Genomic DNA, 27,835 nt, shown 5'->3' with positions numbered 1-27,835 from the left:
TACTGAGCGAGGAGAGTGGAGGACAGCAAGCTCCTGGAAGGCTTCTGTGCATCTGCCCCACTCCTCACAGACCTCAACCCAGAGCAGGGCACACAGCAGGCACTGAAATACTGAGTGGGCTCCAGAAGGGACAACTCGGAGGTCAGCTCTCCATTTAAAGGAACAGGCTGATACTTACACCTAAGCAAGAAATACCCCCATGACAACCCTAAGGAAAAGAAAAACAAATACCACGTAAGAAATCATATTTAATTAAGTAACTTCTCTCCATTTTTTCATATGCAGGGAGGGTTCTCTAAATAGAACACACTCTAAACACCGTGACCATAGCCAACAATACTGCATTGTGTATTTAAAAGTTACTGACCGTAGATCTTAAAAGTTCTCACCACGAAGAAAGAAAAACTGTAAATGTGGGAGGTGATGGATGTGTCAACCCTATCATGCTAGTCCTTTTGAAACAATACATTATCTCTAATCATGATGTATACTTTTAATTTATATAATGCATATGTTATTTATGTCAATAAAGCCAGGAAATTTTTAAGTAAAAAACATTAATATCTATTCTTTTCCATTTAGATGAAAATTAAATAGAATCCCTCCATTAGTAATGCAGAAAACCCATGGAGTTCTAGGACTTTATTGTAATAAACTAGAGAAAGGGAGGGAGGAACAGGAGGAGGGAAGGAGGGAAATTTGTCTATGAAGGCCAAAGGTGAAACTGTTTTTCAGTTTTTTTTAAAAAAAGGAAAGGTAAAGGGCAGAACTAAGATTTACTGATATCTTACAAAGGACTTGACAAAAGTTATCTCCTTTGTTCCTCCCAATTTACAGGAAATAAATCTAGTTGCAGGTAAGTCACCTGCCCAATATTACACAAATGCTAAGTAAAGGAATTAGAATTCAATCTCAGAGTTCCTTAACTGCAAAGTAGTTTTTAAACGTTAATAAAACTATCCAGAACTTAGGACAGAGGCAGCTGGACAGGAGTGGGCTGGAGGCTGGGTTGGGGAGGAGCGGGCACATTGAAACATGGTTGGAACAGGACCTCCCAAGGATTACTTCACTCTCTAGGAGGATGTACCCGTGTTTGACCTTGCACTTTACTATCAGATTACGACGCAGACACACTGAGTTTGTGTTAATGTGTAGATTTCTGAACGGTATAAGAACCTCAATATAATTATATTGCTCTACAGACATTACCCAGTGTTTTACATAGCCTAGCAATCTTAATATTTCTTTCTTTTTCAAGCCTACACACACCCAGTTCCTCAAATACCCTTTGAACAAGCTTACCATCTTCTTACTGGTTTCTGCCTTGATAGGCTATTTACTATAATTTTGACATGTTCATTTTATATCTTTATAAGAGCCATATTTCTAATTTTTTGAAAATTATACTTTGACATCAATAGGGACAACATCCTCTCTCCCTGGGTACCTACAAATACAACTTCCCAGCTCCTTAGTGAAACTGATGGGGTCCACCTGAAGGGATGCAATGCCAGAAGTCAAAGAGACAGCTGCTCACACTTCCTGTGCCAAATACCCAGGAACAAGTGGCTTCCTCTTCCTGTGCCTCTCTAGGTCCCAACGCCCAGCTCAAATTCTCTCCCTCCCTGCTACTGCTTCAGGGAACTCCTTTCCTCTGTGGGTTCCCCTCAGGACCCCTAGGTTTGAAACGTAATCTGCAGCAGACTACTAATCTACAGACTCCCACGCAGCACAAAGTATGCCCACATATATTCACCACGAAGCCTAACCAGAATTTCCTACAGCTGGTCTCTGGTTCTCCATACTCACCACTAACTTCCAGTACTTCTCAGTGTCATTTTCCCAGTGATTACCATAAAACATTTTCCCTTAAACCTTCCAGTAGTGGGTAGACATACCATATGGACTCCAGTTGAAACATACACAGACAGAGAAGCATCTAGAGTCCTTTCAGTTTAAGGAAAATAAGACGGGAAAGCTCATGCTGCTGACCACCAGGGTTGCTCATAGGAAAGCCTCAATGCTTAGTTCCTCCCTTGAAGGCAGCAGCTGCCTTTGTCTCCCTGTTTCCCATGCTGGGGCCAAACAACCTTGAGGAGCTGCTCCCTTTGGGCATAGGAGGACAAATGTTTAACTGACCACACCCGGCTCTGATCACATATCGCCTCAAAATGGTACCTGACTTTTCAACAGCTTATCTCGACTTCCCGGCTAGAGTCAAAGGCTATCACACTCCTTTGAATCCACTTTATAATCCAACACAGTACTTTGCACTTCACAGATTTAGCAAATTAACAGCTGACTGGCTGGCTGAGTATCCTTATCTTGAGACCGATGCTCCTCACCTTGAGCAGTTTCAGTTTAAAATTTGGCAAATGGGTTAGCCCTGTTAGGTGAAAGGTTCCCTGGAGGCCCTTCCAGATGCAAAGCTAGCCCTCCAGGGCTTCCTCCCTGCTGAGTGGGGAGCCTGCCCCCAGCTGGATGGAGGACCCTTCTCAGGGAAATGGACATGGATGTGAGGAAAGGGGATGAGGGTCCTGTATCAACTATTAAAGCTTTTCTGAACAATTTTCAGGTTAAACTGATTAACTTGGTCATATTCTGAGTGTAAAAATGAATGTAAGTGCTTTTAAATGACAGCAGGTTCTTAATAAATGTTTACCTTAAGAATCCTAAATAAGAATCTTGAGGAGTTACTGCCCTTAAATAATGAAGACACTATGATAAAAATGTTTATATTACATTTATCACAAAGAGGGAGAGGCACAGAATAAAGATGATGTCACGGGGGCGTAAAATACAGTACAGGGAATATAGTCAATAATATCATAACTGTGCATGGTGCCTGGCGGGTAACACAGAAAAGAAAAACGAAGATGACAAATATGCTATTCACAGTAATAATTTAGATAGTCTGTATAACTTCCAAAAAGACCAAACAGACTTAGAAACGTTTCACGTCTCCCCTTCTGCATTTTAATTTGCTCTATGGTATGAAAACAAATACATGGTAAATATTACTCCAAGAAGGAAGAGGAAGTAGGAAGGAACATAATAAAAATTGAAACTAGGTCCCACAAACCCCAAAACTGAACTCACTTCTCTGAACCCTCTTCTTCTCTCCCCTTACCTCCTCCTCCTCTGCTGTTTCCTCCATTCCTCCCTCTCTCACATGGGTGACCTCATGGGGTCTGTGAACTGGTGTTACCACATTCTCACTTAACTGCTGTTCTTTAAGAAGGGATGACAGAGCTTCACCGGGCTCTGAAGACACCTGCCTCCGCAATGGTAACCATCCCTCACCCCATGGCCCCAGGCCCTCCTCACTGGAGCTTTCACCCAACGTTCCATTCTATTGACCAGTGATGCTGTGGTTTGGTTCCATGGGCTCAAAGAACCCTAGAGCTGCTGAGAACTCCAAGTCACAGATGTGCACCTGGCTCCAGGGCACATCTGGACAACTGCCAGAAAGGTGAGGCACAAAGAGAGTGCCCCAGGCTCCCACAGGTCTAGGGCAGGGATTAAGAGCCATGGATATTGAGGTCTTAAGACTGCAAACACTCCTTTGCATGGCCTTCATGCCTGGTGAATCAAGATATTCAAAACAGGCCAGCTGGTGTGGCACAGTTGGTTGGAGCATCATCCAGTAAACTGAAAGGTCGTGCGTCCGATTCCCTGGTCCTAGCCCCCACTAGGGCACATGCCTAGATTGCAGGTTTGGTCCCTGGTCCAGGCGCATATGAGAGGCAACTGATGAATGTTTCTCTCTCACGTCGATGTTTCTCTCTGTCTCTTCCTCTCTCTCTAATGTCCTCAGATGGGGATTGGAAAACAAGACTGACATCAGTTGCTATATTTCATCATCATCATAGTGACACACCAGGAAGATTCCTCAAATATTGGACATAAATCTTTTCTTACATAAAAGATGGCACACTGATATTTAAGGGAACCACATGAAAAATGCATACACTTAAATGATGTGATTCCCCACTATAACTTCAATAAAGTATTGATTTTTTCTAAACCAAGATTAATTAATTTAAAATACATCTTTATTATGTGTCCATGAAGTAACTTTTACAAGAAAGAGACTGGGCAAAGAACTTTTTAAAAAACATGTTTGCCCTGAGCTGATCTGTCAGGAATAACGTTTCCCTCTGCTCACGCCCGACACCCGCATTTCTCTGCCATCCAATGTCTGTCAAGCTTGCACAGCAGCCCGTGGCCTTCTGGAGCATTTGCACTCCCCAGCTAGATCTGCAGGGCTCCACTGGTGGCATTTTGTGTGTAATGCTACCTTTTATTTTTACTTTCCTGTTGTGCGATGGACTGTCAATGCCTGAGTCTCTCTCTGAAGGCAAACGTAAATGATTCAGCTTCAGCATCCTCTTACTGGGTCTGCAGGGTGCAAACACCACTCATACCTCCCCTTAAAGGATCAGCATCAAAGCACGTTCTCTGTGAAACCTGCACTGACCCACAGAGCTCCTAGTCAAAGGGAAGGAAAGTCACCTGGGGTCTATACGCTAGAAACTACTCACCCTCCAAGTCCCCACATGGCCTTTGCAGGAAACAAACTATGACCTTCCCAGAGTTTAAAAAGACCAGTCTGTGGACATAAGTTCTCAAATACAGCAGACAGAAAAACAGAACATGACACAGAGTTCACCTTCTGAATCTACCCAGAAGATTTGTAAAATCTAATTTTGAGGAGATACACTTAATAAAAAACTGAAGGTTTTCAAACATTATTCAAATAAGCACTTTCTTAATTCTTAAAATTACAAAGCATAAAATTGGCTGCCAGAGGAGAAATTTGTCTTAGAAAATTTTATTTTAAACTGATCATCATTTGCAATTGAAAATAATTTGACACATTCTCCAAGTAGAGCTTTGATATAGCTCTCGAGTTGCTCTTCTCCAGGAAGTGCTCTAGTATCACCCCCAAAATTCTGCCTTTTTTCTCAAAGCTCCATATTTACCAAAAATCACATATCTGATTTTTGGTATGCAGAGAATAGGTATGCAGAGAATATAGCCATTTCACTAGAAAGTATTACTTTAAGATACACATTGAGCACATTTTACTAAGCAACTATTATGTGTTGGTGAGTTAGGTTTTATTCAATGATTCACTCAAACATTACAGCAGTAATGTAGTACATCTCCAACACAGTACAGTTGCAAACACATATTTAGGCCTAAAGGTTTTATTTAACCCTCTCTGGGTCTGGACCAGGTCTGCCCCTGACTCTCGGTGCGTCTCGCCCTTTTCATCCTCCACTTCCTGATATACAGAACAGGGACTTCTGTAAACCCCCTCCCAGGTTTTTGTGAGGATGCTAGTGAGGTAATGCACATTAACAAGTGTAACTCAGAACAGGCTCAATAAATACAATTCCAGAGCACAATAAATTCTCAGACATGGTACCCATGGAGCCACAATTCCCTGCTATAGTCTTTTTCAAACTAAAAATTCTGCATCTCTATTTGCAAAAGAGAAAAGAGGCCAAATGTGGGAATATTTATAGCAAATGGGTAGTTGAAAATGTTAACTGCCTTTACTTCTCCTATTATAAAATGCCTTCACCTCTGATTCTTTAATGCCTTTCTGTTCTTACTCAGTGGGCTACCCAGCATGATAAACAGAACTTAGGGGCACAGAGCCCAGGTCTTCAGTTCAATGGGGAGCAGCGGGACCTGGCTCAGGGATGCAGCCTCTTTACCAGGAAAGCAGATGGGTTGGCGTAAATACCATCACTTACTCCAAATCCCAAATTCTCTGAATTAAACAGAAATCCTTCCCAATAAGGAAGCTGTCCATCACACATGCTAAAATAAATCCCTCAGAAAGCTCACATTCAGAGGGACTACTGAACTATTCAGATTTAGAGCCATACCAATGGTACCAACTTAATCCCCGTCAGTTAGCTGGTGTGTTAAGTACCAAGCAAAGCCGTTCACAAGTGCTTCTTGGAAAGCTGCAACAACTTCTAGCCCAGCACAGAGGGACCTGAGAACTAGACGAAAGAAAAAAGAAAACCACAAGATGTCACTCTCACAAAAAACCAGTAACTAAGTCAGACAGTTTTGCTTTAGTTTCTACTAACATATAGATTCATGTGTTTTAAAAATGAAATAATTAACTTTATGAAAGAGAAGAAAAGTGCCCTTCCTGCATTTTGTCATAAACATGGAGTTGAGTTTCACCTTGCGGCAAGGGTTAAGTTCCCAGGTCAACACTTAGGAGGAAAATCTTAGTCAAAAGTAACATTAAACAAATACTTTACACTGTCATTAAAACAGCGTACAAATAGTTTGGGATATAACCTCATAGAGGAATGGATATGTGCAAACATAAAATGTGTAGAGGGATGTATGGTTGTAATAAAGAGGACTTACAAAACAAGATTTTTACAATTGTGTATTATTATATGTTTAATGTAAATGAGCAAATTCTTTTACTCCCCTGTACATATTCCAGCGCTACTATTTCTTTGGCTACAAAGTGAACCTTGGCGATCACTTACTGTGTCAAGCACTTCTGTAGCCGAGTGGCAACCCTATGTAGTCTGTTGTTAACAGAGCATATGTAGGGCATACCATTTCTGCAGAATAATTTTACACAAAACAAACAGCAACCAACAGAACCAAGAGACTGTTTTAACCTGTGTTTTTTTGGAAACCATCACTAGTAAAGACATTTTAAAATTAAAAGGAACAGTGTACAGCTTCTTCCTATGAATAAACAGCCATAGGTTCCATTTATTAACACCCAGGCACTCTGTTGGCCACTTAGATGCCTATTTCTTCTTTTTTATTTTACTTATTGTTTAAGTACAGTTTTCTGTCTTTTACTCCCATCCCAGCCCACACACCCAGCCTTCCCCCCTCCCTCCCATTTCCACCCCACCTAGTTTTTGTCCATGTGTCCTTTATACTTGTTCCTGTAAACCCTTCCCCTTTTCCCCTGAAATTCCCTCCCCTCTCCCCTCTGGACACTGTCAGCCTGTTCTCTATTTCAGTGTCTGGTTATATTTTGCTTATTTGTTTTGTTGAGTAAGTTCCTTTTAAAGGTGAGATCGTATGGTATTTGTCTTTCACCACCTGGCTTATTTCACTCAGCATAATGCTTTCCAGTTCCATCCACATTGTGGCAAAGGGTAGGAGTTCCTTCTTTCTTTCTGCTGCGTAGAATTCCATTGTGTAAATGTACCATAGTTTTTTGATCCAGTCATTTACTGATGGGCACCTAGGCTGCTTCCAGCACTTGGCTATTGTAAATTGTGCTGAACACTGGGGTGCATAGGTTCTTTTGGATTGGTGTTTCAGGGTTCTTAGAGTATAGTCCTAGCAGTGGAATTGCCAGGTCAAAAGGAAGAACCATTTTTAGTTTTCTGAGAAAATTCCACACTGTTTTCCATAGTGGTTGTACCAGTCTGCAATCCCACCAACAGTGAACTAGGGTCCCCTTTTCTCCACAACCTCTCCAACATTTGTTGTTTGTTGCTTTGTTTATGATGGCCATTGTGACCAGTGATGCTTATTTCTAATTCACAAATAATCATAAAAAGTGAGCGTTTCAGCTCTACTACTACTACTAGTAGTAGTACTCTGTTCTAATAATAATAAATAAATAAATAAATAAATAATAACTGGTAACACAAGAGTGCCCAAAACTGCTCTGAATCCTTACATTCATTAACTCACTTAATCTTCATAATGACTCTATAAAGTAAGACTACTGTTATGTCTAAATAAAGAAAGTAAGACTCATAAAGATTCAATTAAGTTACCCATCATCCCACTGACAAACCTCAGTTTTTCCAACTGTACAACAGGAATAATATCACTTAATTTACTGCATTGTTGTAAAGTATAAATGAGGTGATATATTTAATGCCCAGCATAGTGCTGACACAACTCACAAGCAATTTCTTTTTTTATTACTAAAGTGGCTCTATAGCTAACAGGCTCCAGCACAGCCTATGGAAGTGCAAAAAGAAACCTCTTGCATTATCCTGTTTGATCCTCAAACTTTCCAGCTATCACAGAAATTGGCAGAGTCAGCTGCCCTTACTTGCAGCTCTGCTCCAAAGTGAGTATTTTTAAAAGAGAATACAGAATCTTGTCTCTTACATGAGTGCTTGGAAGAAGTGGTTCCTGAACACTAAGGCTACATACAAAGGTGTCTTCAAACTGAGAAAGCCCTCAATGCAGCAAAGACCAGGGAAGAGGACCTGAGCTCACATGCTCAGAACAGGCCTGCCTGGATTCAAATTCCAGCTTCACCCCTCACTAGCTTTGTGATCTTAGGCTATTTTTCTTGTTTGTGCCCCAGTTCTTCACCTCAGAGACATGTCCACAGATAAAAGCACCTAAAACAAAGCCACAAGTACAAAACACATGAGTGTGTTATCACTTTTATTGTTAAGACTGAAATCTCCTAAAGGCACGGGTGAGCACTCAGGGCTGCAGCCTGGAGAAAGCGGCGTGGTAGTCACAGCATAAGGCGTGGCTCTCTGGCTCCCCCGCCCACACATCCCCAGTCCCCAAACAGACTGGCCCACCACCACGGAGGTCAGCAAGCTGCAACCCATGGCCCAGATCCAGCCTGCTGCTTGTATTTGTAAATAAAGTTTTACTGGAGCACTGTCACACTCAACACTCAAATATCGTCCACGGCTGCTTTCCTGCTATGGATGCAGAATGGCATAGTTGCAACTGGCCTTTTACGGGAAAAGTTTGCCTACTTTTGCACAAATGCGTAAAACATTAAATTTTCTTCCCTAATCCAATTGGATATTTTGAGAATAGAGTGCGAAACATATGTGAATAATCTATAAAATAGGAATTTATTTTTTAAAATACACTGCCCTCAATCTTTAAATTGAAGGGTGAAATAATGCTAAGAAAATGGGTATACAGTCCCACCACCAGCTCCATCACTTATGAACTATATGTGGCCTTGGGTATGTCACTTAACATCTTTGATTCATACTCATTATTGTAAAAAAAGGACAACAATAATACCAAACTAGTGGGGTTGAAAGAATTACATGAGGTCTATGCAGGGTTTGCCGTGGTGACTGGTCTACAATAAGTACTCAATCGCATCAGCTCTCACTAAATTATTCCTTTCATAGTTATCACTTCCGGGAAAGGCTGTATGCCCAAATATCGGACCACTCAGACCGTGCTTTCCCTCCCAGAGTATCTGCCCCCATAAGCGTTACAGGCGCTGGCAAAGCAGAATGGCCGGGAACTGCAATCTCCTCTCTGGAGGCAGTCGGTCCACGAGGGAAAAAGCTGTGACTTTCATATGCTCATGACTGTCAACATTAACTTTCTTCCACTCCCACCAACATTCCTCAACAGCAAGAAATTTTCACCAAGAAGCTAAATGTCTACCTATACATTTGTATTATGCAGAGGAATAAACCTTATACTGTAAGACAAAGTAACCCAACCAATCCCATAATAAGTGAAACGCTGATATCTGGTTTCTAACAAGAAGCAAATTAAATATGGAAACATCCAAAACTAGCAGAAAAAAAGAAAGCTGCCAAAAGGGATTACTATAAAAATCATATAGTTAGACTCTCAAACTTAATAGACATTATAGATTAAAAAATTAAAAAATAAACTTAAAAATCTAAATATTCTAAAAGATGAATACTAAAATTCTGGTAAAAGAAATGCATTCAAAAGAATCTGCAGTGACGGCAGACAGCTGTCAGGGCACTTTGGGGCTGAAGCAAATGTTCCATATCTTTATTACAGTGGTGGTTAAATGGGGTACACATTTATGAAACAACCTGTACACTTAACGTGAATACATTTTATTGCATGTAAATTCAGCCTCAAGAAAGCTGGTTTTTAAAAGAATTTGGGAAAAATAAGCATTAACAAACAAATATGAAGTATTAAAAACGTGGATGCCGATGATACCGTAATAACGGCTAACACTCTATATATAACACTCGTATGTGCCAGACACTTTACTACCCACATTTACAGACAGTAATTCATCTGCTCTTCATATGAACCCTCCTAAGGGATCCCCAGTTACAAACGGTGAAACTAGGACACAGCGAAGTTAAGTAACTTGCCCAAAATCACAAAGTACAAATGCAGAATCACTATTTGCACCAAAAGAGGTTCAAATTTGTGTCCAGCTTCACAAATTTGTAATTTATATTCATTCTCATTAAAATCTTTAAAACTCAAAATTTGAGAAACAAATTTTGTAAATTCAACAAACTGAACTACTTGACAAAATGAACATCATCACACTGAGTCAGAGCTATAGTAATACTCTTAACTTCTCTTCACGCCATGTGTCTCAACCATAATTACAAACTTCGGTGTGTGGTTATTTACTTAGTGTCTGTCCTCCCACCAGGCCACAGGTTCCGCGAGGCACATCGTGAGCACCAAGCACAGCGCCTACACATGGCAGCTGCGGCAACAATGGCACTTGAAAAATGAGTAACAAATGAATAGACCCAGAAATACAATGACGCACCTTAGCAGGCAGAAAATTATCATCCATAATGTATAAAGAACCCTACAGGTCAATAACAAATAGACAAACAACCAAAAAGAACAACAGCGAAAGGGTGTAAAGAAACAGTGTACCAAAAAGAAATCTAACAGCTAATATACTTGGAAATGTACACTTAAAAAGGTGATATTATATTGTCCATGGGGTCAGCAAAAATTTACAAGACTGACAATATATCCATGGTTGGCAGAGATGCTGGAAAGTGAACCTAAGCTGTTACCTCAGTCTGTTCAGAAGTCAGTCTGGCATTATTCATAAAAAAATTGATGTGCTATATACACTTACACCGCGATACTACTTCTAGGATCCCACACTATAAAATATTTATGCACATGCACAAGGACCAATCTATTACACTACATATTATACTGGGTAAAAAATCAGAAACTACACAAGTGAACTTCAATAGGGAAGTAGTTAAATCATTGTACAACTACATTACCCAATTGTCTTCAGTCATTATGAAAAGAATAAAGCACATAGTTGAAACATCTGTAAGGTATGTTCCATGAAAAACCTAGTCCCTGCAGAGGCTGTGTGGTCCAAGATCCCATTTATTTTAATAAAAACTCTTCATGCTGATTTCTTCTGAAGAGGGGGAAGAAGGAAACAGTGAAGAAAAAGATCATTTAGGCTTCTGAATGATTCAAATCTTTTACCACAATAATGCTTTTATGTATGACTCATTTAATGTTTCTCAAAAAAGAATGAACAATTTGAACAATATAAAAAGCTTAAAGATTACTTCAAGAAGAGCAGGTGAAATATACCTCAAGCACAGTAAGGAAGCTGACATTTCAACTACAGTTATGTATCACCCAAACCTTTTCATGGCTCATGTAAGTGAAGAGCACTTTCAGTTTCTGTTAGCAAAACTTAAAAGAAAAACATATTTTAAAAATCTTTTTATTAAGCCCTGGCTGGCGCAGCTCAGTGGATTGAGCGCGGGCCTGCAAACCAGACGATCGCGGTTCGATTCCCAGTCAGGGCACATGCCTGGGTTGCAGGCCGGTTCCTTGCAGGCTAACTACCAGCAGGGGACGCACAAAAGGCAACCATACATTGATGTTTCTCTCCTTCTCCTCTAAAAATAAATAAATAAATAAATAAATAAATAAATAAATAAAATCTTTTTATTGAGAAATAATTTCAAGCTTAAAGAAAAGTTACCAGAATCCGAACCGTACAAAGAACACCCGTGTGTCATTTACCCAGATTCATCTAGTGTTAACATTTTGACCCATTTGCTTTAGAATCTGCTCTTTCCTCTCCCTTCCCATCTCTCTTACCCTTCTCCATGTACCTAGTTTGGTAATATTTTCTTCTGAACTGCTGGAGAGTAAATTACAGGTATTGTGGCCCTTTATTGCTAAATACTTCAGCGTGTATTTCCTAAAAATAAGGTTATTCTCTCATATAACCAAAGCACAGTTATCCACTTGAGGAGAAGCAACCACTTCACACTACTGGCCATACTCCAATGTTGTCTATTAGTCCAGCAATTTTTCCTTAGAGCTCAGGAGCCAGCCTCCAGTCCAATACTGCATTTAGCTGTCACGTCTCCTTGGCCTCCTTTACTCTGGAACTTTCCCACAGCCATTGTCTTCAATGACACTGACATTTTGGGGGGAATACAGTCCTCTCCTTTTAAAAATAGACACTTCTTTAATTAAAGTTTCTCCATTGTTTCCTCATGATCAGATAGACTCAGGTTATACTGCTACAGAAAGGGCACTGTGTCCTTGTCAGGTCATTTGTATCTGGAAGCAGAAATGTTCAGCTGGCCCCCCTGGGTGATGCTCATTTTGATTACCTGGTCAAAGTGTTGTCCAACTTCTCCACTTCATAGTTACTATTTTTATCTTCCAAGTAATAAGGACTCTGTGGCAAAATAGTGAAAGACCTGGAAAATATCACGCTTCTCACCCCAATCGACCCTAGAGCCAGCACCTCTGATGATGGTCGCCTGACTCAGTCTTCACTCTGACAGCAGAAGCCCGACTTTCCAACACCAGCACTCCCTCCACCCTTACCTGTCCACCTCTGGCATTCTACCGCAAGTAAAAGCCCTCCCGTCTCCCCCATTTATCCATCCAGTTATATTGTCAATGTGGATTTCAAGGACTCCTATTTTTTAAAAATAATCTATATTACTGTCCTTGATTATTTTCATGCTCAAATTTGGCCTGGACTACTTTTAAATTTCTCACTGTTTATCCCTCTGAGCAAATTCTAATAATAGAACTTGCTTATTATGAAAATTCTGTTTGGCAAAGGAATCTTACAAGATTAAAGCATATCTAAACTTCAGCAATGAGACTAAATTATTTTTCTGATTCCCCCAATGAAAACTGAGATATGGAGTCACTGACTTACAAACTTGATCCACCTATCTATATGCATTATAAAACAGCCTTAATTAAAAGGAGAACATAGTGAAAATGAAGAACTGCCAACACTAAGAAGCAGAAATATCTAGAGACAACAAAAAAGTCAACTGTACTGGAGTTTTGCTCAGTCACAAAAGAAATTTGAGAACTTCAGCATAATTCACAGACAGGACATCCTGAGCCTAACAGATTTGCGGCTATAGAGGAAGTGAGTTGACTCTGGGTGAGAATTAACTTACACCCTTTAAGATACACCTGTGTAAGATCCAAAAGGCTGAGGTCATTTTCCTGCCCCTTTCTGACTCTTCTTGCCATTAAGCAAGGCTGAGGAAACCGGGGTTGTTTCAACAGCAGTGCCCCAGCTTCCATTCTCCAGCGTCCTGCACACAAAACCCTGCAGCTTCCGGATCCCCGAATCACAGCTACTGCAAAGTGCTGTGAACTCTCATTTCTAGAATCACCAGCCACAGAACATGAGCACCTCCCCTCGTGGGTCAGTTCCTGGTGGGACTGAGGGTCATTCCTGGAGGTCCAGCCTAGAACCACTCCTTCAGCCTTTCCATGCACTTTTGTAAACACCTCATTCCTTTCTTAACCTCTGCTGATTTAAACTACCTACAGTAGTTTCAGCTTCCTGCACTGAAACCTGATGTAGTAAGACGGATGACAGAGAAAAAACAAACAAGATAATATAGAGTGTGATCACATCTAGGATGAAATAAACAGGATGTGTAATGGAGAAAGAGAGAGGCTGCTTTGAAGATGGAACCTGAGGACAGCTGACTTGGAACCTGATGCCTTCCAGTGAGGACGGAAAGTTGAGAAAGAGCCAGTCATGTGAAGGGCTGGTGAAGCGTGCCAGACTGGGAAAGAGCTGTGCAGGAGCTGTGTGGTGGGAAGGAGCTGGGCATGTTCAAGAAATCTGCCAGCAGCTGAGTGGCTACAGCAGAGGCACCGAGGGCGGGGAAGGGCAGGAGGCACACTGGAGAAGCAGGACAAAAGCCAGACCACGTAGCCCACAGGAAGGAGTGTGGGTTTTATTCTAAATGTTACAGAAAGCCACTAACCAGTGTTAAGCAGGGGGATTCCCTGTATGGATGTCTGCACTGGAGCACTTGGGCTACAGAATGAAGAGCGGATTGCAGAAGGCAGAGGGGAGCTGGTGGGCCAGTTAGGGTACTCACCCAGCACCGGGAGAATGAGGTGCTTCGTGGGTTGTGGAGATGGTAGTGGAGATGGACAGAAAAAAACAGTATGCAGTAAAAAGCCATGTTCTGCAGGTACTAGCTGATGACAGATGTGGAGACCCCCCCAAAAAAGAAGATTATTTGAGGGGAACAGAAAGGGAAAAATCAAGAATGAGGCAAGGGAAGAGCTTTTTTTTGGTTGAGCAACGCTGTTTTAAATTATTCCCCCAAATGCTAGTGTTTGCTCTTGAAATAATTATGGGAAGGACAATTGTCCCCAAGTTGCCGCAATTGAACTGTAATGCTTTCGAGTCTTTAACAAAGATAGGAATTCACTTAAGCACTCACATGTCCCTCAGCAGAGCCTAATCTATTGTCAAGTGAAACCTGGCTTCCCCAGACGTGCAAACCTGAAGTTCTGACTCAGACAGGGCTTGTATACAGCAAAAAGGAGACTCTCATTTAAGTTAAAAAGTAACTTCCTCCTCCATAAACCACAAAGGGAAGTAAAAGCAGGTAAGTTTTAAGAAAAAAAATTCTTTCTGAGCTAGTAGCTTTTACTTTTTTAATTTCAAATATAACTAGCGATATGATTAGACTTGTGGAGACTCACACCCTAGTAAAGCCATCCCTCATATTTATGAAATCAGAAGAGTCTGATGAAAAAGAACTCCATGAATCTCAATTTCTGTATTTTGAAAAGTCGGAAGGAATACCAAATGTCATTACTATTAAATAAGCAAATTGTCAGATGTGAATACTTCAGGCTTCCCAAAGCATTGCGTGTATGCATAAATTATAATCATCCTCCTTTCACGAATGCTCCCCAGCCAGACTGCTTAAGTCATCTCTCCCACCCCTCTGCAGGGTCAGGGAGCCAGGGCTCCAAGAGCCCTGCCTACGGTTGCTCGTCTTGCACCAGTTCTCCCTAAGAACACCGACCACTGTTCATATCTTTAAAACAAAACCTTCCCTCCCCAAATTAGATTTTAAATTAGTATCAGCAAATGAATATTTAATATCAAGATGTTCAATATAGCTAGTTACAGTATTTGATACACTTTTGCTATGACTTTCCTGCCCTGTAAAACTCTAGCCATCAAAATGTACTGATAAAAAGCAAAATCTAAACATAGTTGCTACTCAAATTAATGGTTGCAACTAAGTATAGTATGGCAGGTGCCAGGGCTACACACAGGGCATCAGAACCCCCATTTTACTGATGAGGGATGTTCACAGAAAAATTAAATAATTTGTTCAAGGTCACACTGCTGGCAAGTGGCAAACCCAAACCACATCTGCTAACCTACAAGCCCACCCAAGTTCTCTCCTCTCTCCAACATGCCTTCCTAGGCACAGACATGGCAAACGTGAAATTCAGGGGTGCCTGACAAGAGGCTAATCTTGTGGAACTCCTTATCCTACTTGAGACTTTAGCTCTGGTGACAGTCCCTTTTATTCAACTGTTAATGGCTTAGAAATGCAATTGCCTGTTTATCTTTCTAGCAAGAAGCTAAACATATCAGACAAACAGCAACTGCCTTGGGGGATGAACTAGAAAAATCAGGGGAAACCATCATCTATGCATTCTATACATCTCCATTATTACGAATGGAACAAATTATTCATTTCAGCGGGTAATTCATGTAGCCCGCAAGCCTCTCTTCTGACGATGACACTCTTCAGACGTGGAGGAGCGCAGTCAAGCACTGACCCAAAGGTACCCTGCTCTCCAGCCTTGCTTTTTGATACCTACCTAACACTTTTGCTTTATCCCCACAGTAAGACCGTAAATTAATTTTTCAATTAAGTGTGAGAGTATATCGAGGTACAAGCAAATGGGCAGAAGGAATCTTAATGGGTGATGAAAATGCTCTTAAATTGACTGTACTGATGGCTGCACAACTCCATAAATTTACTAAAAATCACTGAATTGTACATTTAAAAGGAGTGAATTTATGGCATGTAAATTACACCTCAAAAAGCTTTGCTTAAGTATACTGACATAATGCTAATAGACTCTAGAAGTAAATTCTTTCTTGTCGAGAGGGTAAAAATATCACACTGTTAGAAAGCACTAAAGGGAATTCCTTGGCTGCTTGCTATGGGGGGAAAGGCCACCACCCTTTCCTTTTGGAACACCAGGGCGCCTACATCCCATCCCTGCTGGGTAGCATGGCACATATGTCAAAAGAGAAATATTTCTCCCTGTAGGCAGCCGAGAATGTTAAATAGTTACTGAGTACCTGCAAGGGAGGGAAGAAAGGAACAGATACCCAGAAAGGCTGGAGGAGGAGTGGTACCCGAGGGAGATCTTAAATGCTAAAGAGAACTGGCCAAGAGAGGCAACAGCATGTGAAAAAGCTGGGAAGTGAGCAAGGACTGACCTTTCGAGAGGAAAGGCATAAATTGGGATCTACAGCACTTCAGCACAGTTGATGCTAAAGATCACGTTAGGAATGCAAACCCCCGGGAGCCACGCCAGACCTACTGAACAGGAATGGCTTGTGGTGGGACATAGGAACATACATCTTAATAAGCCACCCATCCCCCAACCCAGCTCTCTATGTTCCCCAACGTCTGAGAACCACTGAGCTAGATCCAGAGCAACGCCTTAGTGCCAGTCTAGCGTGTGAGTATAGTGCCTCAAAGGCTGTGAACAGGTTTTTAAGCAGCAAGGTGAGAACGGACTTTAACTTTGGAAAGAGCAGTGCTCTTTCTGGCATAGCACAGGGCTCTGGGGCGGAACAAGAACCCCAGGGCCTCCTCCAGGGCCCAGGCATGCACAGGCCTTGCCGTCTCCTTTACCTTTTGAACTCTTACACTAAGTAACAGAACACAAACCTGCCTTTTACAGGTCAAATTCTCCAGCCAACATCTAGAAACTCAGGAAATAACTGTAAGAACAATGATGACACCCACTACTACTAAAAAGGGGAACTTTCCACACATCAAAACCAGACATCAAAACATCTGGGGAAACCAGAAGTTACCGCACATACTATTTATGTGTTGGTGGGTAAAAGCCATTCTCAAAAAATTAATGACATGGCCACTTCCATTGGGGACAAATACTGACTCTACTCTGCATAAGCAGATGGCCCTATGAGGCCAGGTTTACAACTCTCCTTGGTGGTAAGTGGTCGCCCCTCTTCCTTCAGGGAGGGAAAGGTATAAGAACCCTAAATTTGCAGAACTGCCCCAGCTGGCGGCTGAGGGCAGCCTGAGAAGTACCCTTGTTGTCGACCATCAACATCCTGCATCCTCGATAACAGTGCTAAGAGCCAACATTTGCACTCCACACACTAAACACGTCACAGGGCTTTAACCTTCACCATGACCCTCAGAAGAAGGTTCTAGTACCTCCAATTACAGAGGAAGACACTAAAGCTTAAGAGATATTAATTTATCCAAGGTTATATATGAAGGAGCAGTATATACATCGGACCACAGCACTTGTATGATACCATTCACTGAATGTGCCACACGGATTTATATTTTCTCAGTTTTTGATGCTTATACAAGTATTAAAGAAATAACTAATTTAATTCATAAGGCTTAAAACACTTTATAAACAAACCTACATATATAGCCCTAGAAATCACCTAGTACATGGGCCAGCAAACTTTTTCCATGAAGGGTCAATAACTGTTTAGACAGTGTGGGTCATACATCTGTGTCCCCACTGCTCGACGCTGCTGCTGCGGCGTGAAGGCAGCCATAAGCAACACCTAAATGAACGGGCATGGCTGTGTTCCAATACAACTTAATTCACAAAAACAGGCAGGAGGCACACAGGCTACATTTGTCCCTCCTGAGCAGGACACTGTCCCCTGACCCAGTGAAAGGGCACTGTATGTAGAGTTATCGCACTTGGCTGATAACCCTGATTCTGTGCTTGGGCGAGCTGAGTGACCTTGGGCCCACCACTTCCTGCTTCCAGGATGTGTACTTCTGCAGAACTTTCTTCTCAGCTGACTGCAAAAATAAGGTTAAACCATATTTGGATACACTGAAACATTTGTGGCAGATTCTCCAACAAACCCATAAGAGTAACAGCAATACCTTAATTTGAAGCATAAAGGAAAAGAGAAGTGGCTTTTAAGAATACTTCTAGCCCTGGCTGGTGTAGCTCAGTGGATTGAGTGCAGGCCTGCGAACCAGAGGACAGCGGTTTGATTCCCAGTCAGGGCACATGGTTCCCGGCAGGGGACGCACAAGAGGCAACCATACATTGATATTTCTCTCCCTCTCTCCTTACCTTCCCCTCTAAAGATAAATAAATAAAATCTTTTTAAAAAAGAATACTTTTATGTGCCGGGGGCTTTGTAAAATAGAATCTTATTTCATCCTCATCACCAATATACCCATTTTATAAATGAAGAGCGTTAAACTAGTTAAATAACATGCCAGAGGTCACACAGTAAATGAGAAGCCAGGATCTGAACCCAAGCCGGCCACTCCTCAGGAGCTCAATACTGCTCCATGATGGGTCTGTTCTTGGCCAACAAATACTTGGTCATTGATTTTGCACAAATGATGACACAGGAGTGCTTCTGAGAGAAGGTTCTGGAGTCAGGCTTCATTCCCTCTAGTTCTAAGTGAAAGGACTGTGACTCATGAGCAGAGAAAAGCCCAAGAACCCAGAACTCTAGAAGAAAGTGTTCTAAGGAAGTAGGAAATGAGAAAAGGACTGAGGAGCACCTCCAAGAAACCCGGCCTGTTCCTGCTGATCACGCCAGAGTGGCAGTGGGTCGGGTGTTTCTGTATTTCAGAACTTAGCGGAGGGTAAAAGTCTATGTGGTAAAACATAAGCCTATGCAATTATACAAACGTGTCTGTCTGGCTCATCTGTCTTCTTATCCAATGCATTGCAGTGTACAGTCATTAGTTTAAATCTGTTCTTCGGAAATGGGGCTGGGAAAGGAGAAAGTGAAACCAAGAAATGTGACCATCATTGCTTTCTTTATCAAAGGAGGAAGGGAAGGCGAGAGGTGGGGGGGAGGGAGAGAAAGAAATGGGGAAATATTCCACAAATATGGGAGTATACATGTGATTGGTTCTCTACTGTCAAAAAAAAAAAAAACCCTCCTTAACTAAGTGTTCAAGGTCTATTTAAACCTGCTGGAACACACACAGCACTGCTCTCTGGCCTCAGCCCCTAACTCTCGCACACGCCGCTCCAGCACAATAGCCTCCTTCACGCTTGGTCCACACCTGAGCACGTTTCCTCTGCTGCTGCCTCCGCCTCCTGGAATGAAGGTGTGATCGATCTGCACCCTCATGGCCTGCCAAAATTCCACCCCGCAAAGTCCAGATCAAATGTCACCTGCTTGATCACAGACGTCAAAGGTGAGAAGAACTTCAGAAACAGATCATTAGTATCAATTCCTTTGTGTTACCTATAAGAAAACCAAGGCCCACACGGGTTAAGTCACACAGCTGGACAGCTGCAAACCAAGTCCTGCCTTGGGCAGGGGCATGCCCTCAACACGATGCATCAGTGGCAGCCCTGTGAAAGCTCTTTTCTTCTGAGCGTACCAGGCCCGCTTACACTCTCTCTGGACTCTCTCCTACACTTCAGGATAGAGTTGTTTGTTCATGCCCACATTCCTGACTGTCTGCTCCAGGGGGGTCCGAACCATACGTTACCCACTGTGTTATTCCAGTACTTAGCTACCCTCACACATAGTGGGCCTTCGGTGGGCTGTTAACAGTCACTGGACAAACAAAACAAAACACCGGAAACCACGTGCCTCTCTACCTCTGGTGTCGGGTCCCTCCAATCAGCCTCCATGCACACTGCCAGAGACAGCCACCGACCTATACTGTGGATCTCTCCACATTTCTCCTCAGCTGAAAACTTCAAATACACACACCATGATAGCCACGTTTTGGCGTGAAAGACATGGAATGGCCCTTCCTGCCCTTCCAATACGGTTCCCTGACACCCAGAGCATCGCAAGCTCTCCCTCACCTCCATACCTTATGCTAGTTCCTCTCCCTGAGAGAATCTTGAAGAATTCCCCCAAGCCCAACTCTTTTCTAAGTTCACTACTTATCCTACAAGATTGAGAATTTCTAAAAAAAAAAGAAAAACCTCTTCCAAAAAAGCATCCCTGACTCCCTACCCTCCCCCAGTGCGATGTCCTCCTCTGTGCTCCCAAAGCACCCCTGCATCCCTCCGTAGTGGTCCCCTGCATGGACTGTTACTCCTATCTGTCTACACATCTGCCGCCATCCCCAATCAGACCATAACTTAGGATGAGAGCTATATTTGCCTCTCTAGGACCTACCGCAAAATCCAACACATTAAATTCTTTAAAATCAATAATTCTTCTCACTTACTAGTTATAATCAGACCCAACAAACATATATATGGTATATATCATTTCACTAAAATATTTTAAAACATGTAGGTCCTATGTATATGTCAGAATAATCAGCAATACGCTCAAGGGGACATGTACCCAGATCACAGCAGAAAAACATTTACTACATACCCACAGTCTTTAAATACCACAGTCTTTAAATAAAGAACTTAAGATGAACAATGGCATGATGAACTGGCAGGCAGTCAACACTCGAGAGGTCCCTGCAAAGAGGTGTTGAGACCAAACCAGTTCAGCCAACCAGCCACAGTGGCTCCGAGTACATGACCAGCTTCCACGAAGCACAGGTCGCAGAGGGGAGCACTGGGGGCCAACAAAGGCATGACAAAGGAAAAATCTCCCCTGCAGCCTCACAAGTGCCCAAAGAGTCCCCAGGTACTCAACCTCTGTGAAGGGAGCATTCAGTGGCATCAAGGGACCCACCTGAGATGGCCCCTGGGGCACCTGGGACTGTGGGCTAGGGAGCTGTCAACAGATGGCTGGACAGAAACCGTGAGCCTCACAGAAATTCTCAGCATCAGATTCACATTGTAGATAATTAGCAACAGCACCCAAGGGCAGGGAACTAAGATAAGAAGGTAAACTAGCCGGCTCAAGGGAGAAGTAACACCTGCCCAGAGAAGCATACGTGCACTACTGGACTTGCATGGAAGGGAGGGGTTTCCAGGTCTGGAAGGAGGGAAAGGGAAAATGTGGGCAGCTTTCACTGAGGAAATAGCATTCCAAAAACAGATGGGATTTCAAGGGATTCAAGATTAAACATTTCAGGAAAATTGCCTATTTGTTAACCTGAGCAGGAGTTGAGGTTGATAGTAAGTCGATATTATTTTTTCCTCTCACTAACCTGCACAACCAAATTACAAACACGTTTTCAATTTCATCCACTCATAAAAATGGCCATGCTCCTTCGAAGAGGCAGTGAGCCACAGGGTGAGTTTCTTCTGCGTGATGTCTGTTCCCATCCTCTACACTTCTAGCCCCTCCCTGCTTCCTACCCTTCCCGTGCCTTTTGCCCTCAAACAGCACCCCAGGCCAATTCCTCCTTTGTGTTCTCAAGGAGAAGTCCCTCAACTCGGGCCTCCACTCCTATCCCACAGCCTCTGCCCCACTTCAGGCCCGACTACCTCCCACATTAACTATTACGACAGCCTCTTGCCCTTTCTGTTGCCACCTCCACAGTCTGGCTGCCTCAAGTTCACCAGATGTATCTTCCTAAAATAAATAACCTATCATATTTTCCCCATTAAGAAATCTCCATCACAAGGATGTAAAGTACAGCACAAGAAATATAGTCAACAATATTGTAACAACTATGTATGGTGCCAGGTGGGCCCTAAAAACATCAGGGGGACCACTCTGTAAAGTATATGAATGTCTAGCCACTATGCTGTACATCTGAAACTAATACAAAATAATACTCAAATAAAAAATACTTTTGATTAAATTAAAAGGAAAAAAGTCCAGATTCCCCCATTTTTAGGAGCTGTAACACAAACCCCTTAGCATGACATCCCAGACACGGTCCCACGTGATCCAAACTGGCCTCGCCAGCTCTCCTTCCTATGGCTGAATTCCCTGCAGAGCCCAGGTGTGCACTCATTCCCGCCCATCTCGACTTCCACCCAGGCCTGAGCCTTATTCCACTGGCTCCTCCCAGCACCACCCTGCTCACTGTTCAAGCCCCAGTTCAAATACCATCTGTTCTTTAAAGTCTTTGCCAGCCCCTAAACTAGGGTGGTCAGCCATCACTATCTGCACCTGCTGTCTTGGGGCAATTACCAAAAGCACGCCATTTACTCTCATATCCTGCTATGATGATAAATTGTATGGCCTCCTGGGTAAAACCTACCCCGGCCCAAAGACAGAACTAGTGATTTGTGTAACTGTGTCTTTTGCTACAGAGTGTTCCTCCAGAGCTATAGTACTGCCTTGCCTTAGGGTGCACTTCCAGCATCAAAGACTGTCAGCACCTAAGAAGTACTCAAGGAATGCTGGTAGAATGAAAGAATGAAGCTGATTCTTAAAAAGTTGCAGCAATCACCTGGCTGGTGTAGCTCAATGGATTGAGCATGGGCCTGCGAACCAAAGGATCAAGGTTCAATTCCCAGTCAGGGCACACGCCTGGGTTGCAGGCCAGTTCCCAGCAGGAGACCCACAAGAGGCAACCATACATTGATATTTCTCTCCCTCTCTCCTTACCTTCCCCTCTAAAGATAAATAAATAAAATCTTTTTTAAAAAGTTGCAGCAATCAGGCCCTGGCTGGTGTAGCTCAGTGGATTGAGCTCGGGCCTGCGCACCAGACGATCGCGGTTCGATTCCCAGTCAGGGCACATGCCTGGGTTGCAGTCTGGTTCCCTGCAGGCCAACTCCCAGCAGGGGACGCACGAAAGGCAACCCTACATTGATGTTTCTCTCCCTCTCTCCTTCCCCTCTAAAGATAAATAAATAAATAAATACAATATTTTAAAAAAAAAAAAAAAAGTTGCAGCAATCAATCTGATCTAAACTTCATCTAAAATTCCAAAGAAATAGGTTTCTAAATCCGAATCAGACCTAAACAACCCTGGGCCAAAAAAGCAGGCCATGAGAACATTTTGTCACATAAGCCATTACCTTCCCTGACTCAGTGTTTCTCAACTTTTTCTCACTATTGAAGAAGAAGAAGTCTTTTTAGACATTTTTTCCTAACTACACCCCCCATGCAACTTCAAGAGCACAGAGATATATCTGTGCTTTAAACAAAAATGAGCAAGTACAAGTTCATACTTTTTGTTCAATAATGGGTTTGAATGACTAAATAAAAATTTTAAGTTCAATTAAAACTTTTAAAGCAATTAACATTTAACTTTGTAACTGCAGTTGAGTAACTTTTAATGGAATTTTAATATAAAATATAATGTATCAATCAATTTACATATACAAATTATCAATTTCTGCCTAATAGAAATAAAACCAAGATTTTTAAAGATATTCAAAACTGTTACTTTTCCAGAAAAGATAAAACAATTAAAAATTATCTTAAAAGTTATTCTAATGAAATTCACTCTTCTTTCATGTGAGAAAATAATTTTTAACTTAACTAGCTGCTAGATAGTCATTCAGCTATTGTCTCTTTTTAGCACTTCCTGACATAATTATTGGTGGACTGAATAATTTTAACAGGATTAAATAATAAAATATAAGCAAACTATTTTTTATTTAATTGTCAAATCCCAAATCACACGGAAGCATGGAGGGCCAAACATAAGCAACAAAGAAAGCTAACAGTAGCCCCTAAGCATGAGGAGGTCACCAAGAGAGATCAAGCAACTAATTGTTCCCCTACCCACAGTCATTAATTTGCCATAGGTTCATAGTGTTGAACTTGCATAATTTCTGTACACCTTTCATGAACTTGATGTCAAAGTTGCTTGTGTAATTCCCAAGAAAACCCAATGAGGTAAATCTAAATGTTAAGAAATAAAACTGTGGCCCTGGCTGGTGTAGCTCAGTGGATTGAGTATTGGCCTGTGAACAAAAGGGTTGCTGGTTTGATTCCCAGTCAGAGCACATGCCTGGGTTACAGGCCAGGTCCCCAGTGGGGGGAGCTCGAGAGGCAGCCACACATTGATGTTTCTCTCCCTCTCTTTCTCCCTCTCTTTCTCCCTCTCTTTCCTTCTGTCTGAAAGTAAAATAAATAAAATCTTTAAAAGAAAGAAAGAAATATGACTTTTTTAACCGAGCTTTGAAGGACCACACTACCACTGTAAAATCTAAGATGTTTTGTCCCCCTCCACAATCAATTTTGCCACCCTTGAGGTTGTAAGTCCTGACCTCTGTAGCCTCACATTTACTCCCCTGGAAAAGAAAACCAAAAAACATCAGTTATTCTAAGAAAACACCACATCCCACAGCTACCATGAGAGCTCCTCTACTACCATCATCTCCTTGGTTACATTGAGAAAACAAGAATCCCCATATTATTAGCCCTTCTCCCAAAAAGGAGTCTTCCTCCCCTCCAGAGGCACAGATTTTAGAGCTGGAAGAACAATTAGGGCTCATCCAGACACTCCTTCATATGAGGAAACTCAAAAGAGCCCCAACAGATTGAGAGACCTGCTTAAAATCACCAGTTATGGACAAGGTACCTGTCTGCTTAGTTCGCTGTTGTCTCCAGGCTAGCACCAGGTTTGGAACGTAAGATAGATACATGTTTGCACGCATCATGAATGAATGGCTATGGAGCAAATTAGTGAAAGAGCTGAAAGCCCAATTCACCTAATTCCTAGGTTACTACTTTTCCAGCTACACCCTTTTACATCCTTGCAATATCAAAGAGTAGCCACAAAGATGATCAAATTAAGTGTTTAAAAGACTTCCCAGCTGAAATAAGCTATTTTAATTCCTACAACCAGTAAAGCTGAAGGGCACAGTCTTTTTCACTCCTATGTAGAGCGTTTCAGCCCACTGAAAGTTAGGGACATTCTACAAATAAGGGTATAGTCTATAAGAATATCCAATCTAACTTGCTTACCTTGCCTTGACCTCTTTTCTCAAGTTCTTGTATATGTCATATCTCCCTATCCTGAGAACCCTGGAGAGCCAAAACTGTTGAGTTCTCTTTCTAAAGCGCCTACTAAGTTCGAGCACAGAGCAGATGTTTGATAAATGTTGTGAAACTTATATCAAAGGAAACAGTGCACCATGAAATACAAATGTGGATTTGGCATGAACAAAAAAATTATGTTTGTACTTGTACTTGGCTCATCTCTTAGAACCAGTATAGTGCCTAACATGTAATAGGCTCCTAATAGTTACGGAATTTAAAAAGTGAACAGAAGATATGGCAAAAACTGAGGAATTATTAAGCAACATTTCTTCTGCATTCATTCATTCAACAAATGTATTTTCCCGTATCTGTGTGCCAGGCACTCTGCCGCTCTGAAACCTAACTTCCCTCACAGTGTTAAAGCCTTTCTCTCTAGCTAATCCATCTCAGTTTGTCAGTTCATCTTGCAGACAAAGGCATAGCTAGGGTGGCCATATGTCTCAATATGCCCAAGACCCAGTTTACACCTATTGTCCAAGCGTTAATTATTAATGGTATCCCCTTTCTCTATCAACAATACCCTGGTCTAGACAATTATACATCCCTAAGTGTAGCAATTTTTTTTCAGCAAGCAGACTAGGGATTCAAAATGTCACTCCACATTTACTAGCTACTCCTGGTCTTGTCTCCTAATTTATAATATGGGCATAATATTGATTAAACTAAATGGTTATAGGGAGAAGCGGCTGGGGAAAAGGCTGGAACATCAGACTGAAGCCACACTCTACAGAGCCTTGCATGCCAGTCACATGGATACTTAATTCAATACACTACGGGGACTCATCAAAACCTTGGTGACTACAGTGAATGTACGGTCAAAGCGCCATAAAAGTGTTACCACCTTGTTTTCACAGAAAAGAACTAAGGAATGAAAAACAGCTGGATCTGTGACACACCAAAAAGACAGCCTAAAGCTATAAAGATCGTCACAGATGAAAACAGCAACAAATGTAATACTTCATCATTTGCTTTTACAGGTAGTTTAAAAGTTTCAACAATAAATAGATGCAGTTGAGCAAGCTCTAGTTCATTGGTCTGTAGTCTTGGTGCCTTCATTGAAAGGCACAAGCTGTGAGGAAGGTTCTGGACCACCGTTTTGCTCTAGTCTACCAGTCGTGTAAAGGAGCCGCAGGTTCGGTTTTTGTTTTATTTTCATTTTAAGAGCTATATTTAAAACATAGTGTTGTCAGGAGTTTCCCGACATCGAAGAAATGGACGGGAATCTTAACACCTTAACACGCCTTCTCCAGATCTTCCACTATTGCATCATTTGAAACTATGCCTCTCAGGCGGCGACTTGTAAAATTCACGTCAGGTAAAATGGCAGCGGCAGCACCAGCAGCTGCGGGTACTGCTGCGCTGCCGCCGGCCTCAACTTCAGGCTCAAGAGAGCGTCTCTCCGGAGCTGCCAAGTGCTGAAAAGAAAAGCCTATAAATCAACAGGTCCGGCGCGCCCGTCCGAGGCTGCCCAGACTCCGGCGCGCCGGCCAGAGGAGGAAGTGGCTAATTGCTTACACACAGCTGAGACCACAGGATGCCGGTTCCCAGAGCGCCTTCTCTCTGTCTAGACCACCGACACTGGGAACCTGCTCGGGAAAGGCCCGGGCCCAGTGGACGGAGGGGACAGGACCGAGGCGGCTGCTGCGGTTCCCTCGCGCTCTGACCCCTCGGCAGCCGCTGCCCTGCCAGCCCGTGCAGACACCCCTGGAGCTCCTTCCTCCCCTGGGTGTCCCTCTCCTCTCACAAACTGTAAGCCTTTCAGTCCTGACGCCAGGAAACGAACAGAGGTGAGACTCCCAGCTCAAGACACGACTATACAGACGCCTGATGGCCAGTGTCGGGACTTTTCGATCTGACCTCAAAAAGCCTGGCGTCCGACGGCCCGGTACAGCTCAGAGTTGCGGGCCCCGCGCCACCGCGCCCTCGCACCCACCCCGACGACCGGACGTAGTGTCCTCCATCCCCACAACTCCATGGTGCTGGCGCCCCGAACCTCGGCGCCGCCTCCGCCGCGAGCGCCGTGCAGACCCCCTTCACTCAGGCGCGAATAGACCTCCCAAGGACGGGTACACCCACCCGCAGCCCTGGCCTCTGCCTCAAGGAACGAGGCTGGTCCTCCGAAACCGGGACCAAGGGGGCGGGACCTTGGCCATCCCCGCCGGGCTCCAGGGGAAGTGCCCGCGCTCCCCACAGTCCAGTACCTCGTCCGCTTCTAGCTCTGCTCCGTTGCCTACGAGCGCCATGTTCCTCCTCTGCTTGCCGCTACCCCAAAACCGAGCAAGGAGCTTAAAGACAACCTCGTTTCTCCGTTCCGGGCTCAGACCAGAGCCAGAGTGGGAGAAAGGGGGCGGCCCCGCCCTCCCGCCGGATCCTGGGCGGGGCCTGAGCGCAGCTAAAAAAGCGCTTTCCCCGCCCCTGGCGCCCGCAAACCTGCGGAGCATCCATTTCCCAACCGGGCGCGGGTGCCCCTCCTCTCCATAAGCTCCGCCCCCACAGGCCTCCCCCCGCCCCCCCACGATGTTCAGACCGGTTCGGCCAATCAGGTTCCTGCAACGAGTCTCTGCCCCCGGCCGGCATCCGCTTGGGACCCCCCCCCACGTGGGCGGGATCATTCCCTGGGCGGAGTCACCTCGCACTAGAGACTCCGAGTGTTGGTCCACGCTGATAAATTACCTAAAGGTACAGGCTTCCAACAATTTGCAGAGG

At 43.1% G+C, this 27,835-nt stretch overlaps 1 protein-coding gene across 1 annotated transcript in view; it reads right to left on the bottom strand.

Annotated features, from left to right (window-relative positions):
- The window catches only part of TTC39B (tetratricopeptide repeat domain 39B), a 146,027-nt gene extending 118,453 nt beyond the window's left edge, over positions 1-27,574 (bottom strand). The window contains 2 exon segments of the mRNA XM_037061938.1: positions 27,331-27,528; positions 27,530-27,574. Of these exon segments, the coding sequence (XP_036917833.1) occupies positions 27,331-27,528; positions 27,530-27,574 (243 nt within the window).
- Between the last annotated feature and the right edge of the window lie 261 nt (positions 27,575-27,835).

The sequence above is a fragment of the Sturnira hondurensis genome, unplaced genomic scaffold, assembly GCF_014824575.4.
Source record: "Sturnira hondurensis isolate 20B ecotype Veracruz unplaced genomic scaffold, ASM1482457v3 Scaffold0013559, whole genome shotgun sequence".
Lineage (NCBI taxonomy): Eukaryota > Metazoa > Chordata > Mammalia > Chiroptera > Phyllostomidae > Sturnira > Sturnira hondurensis.
This window is presented reverse-complemented; position numbering and strand designations above follow the sequence as displayed.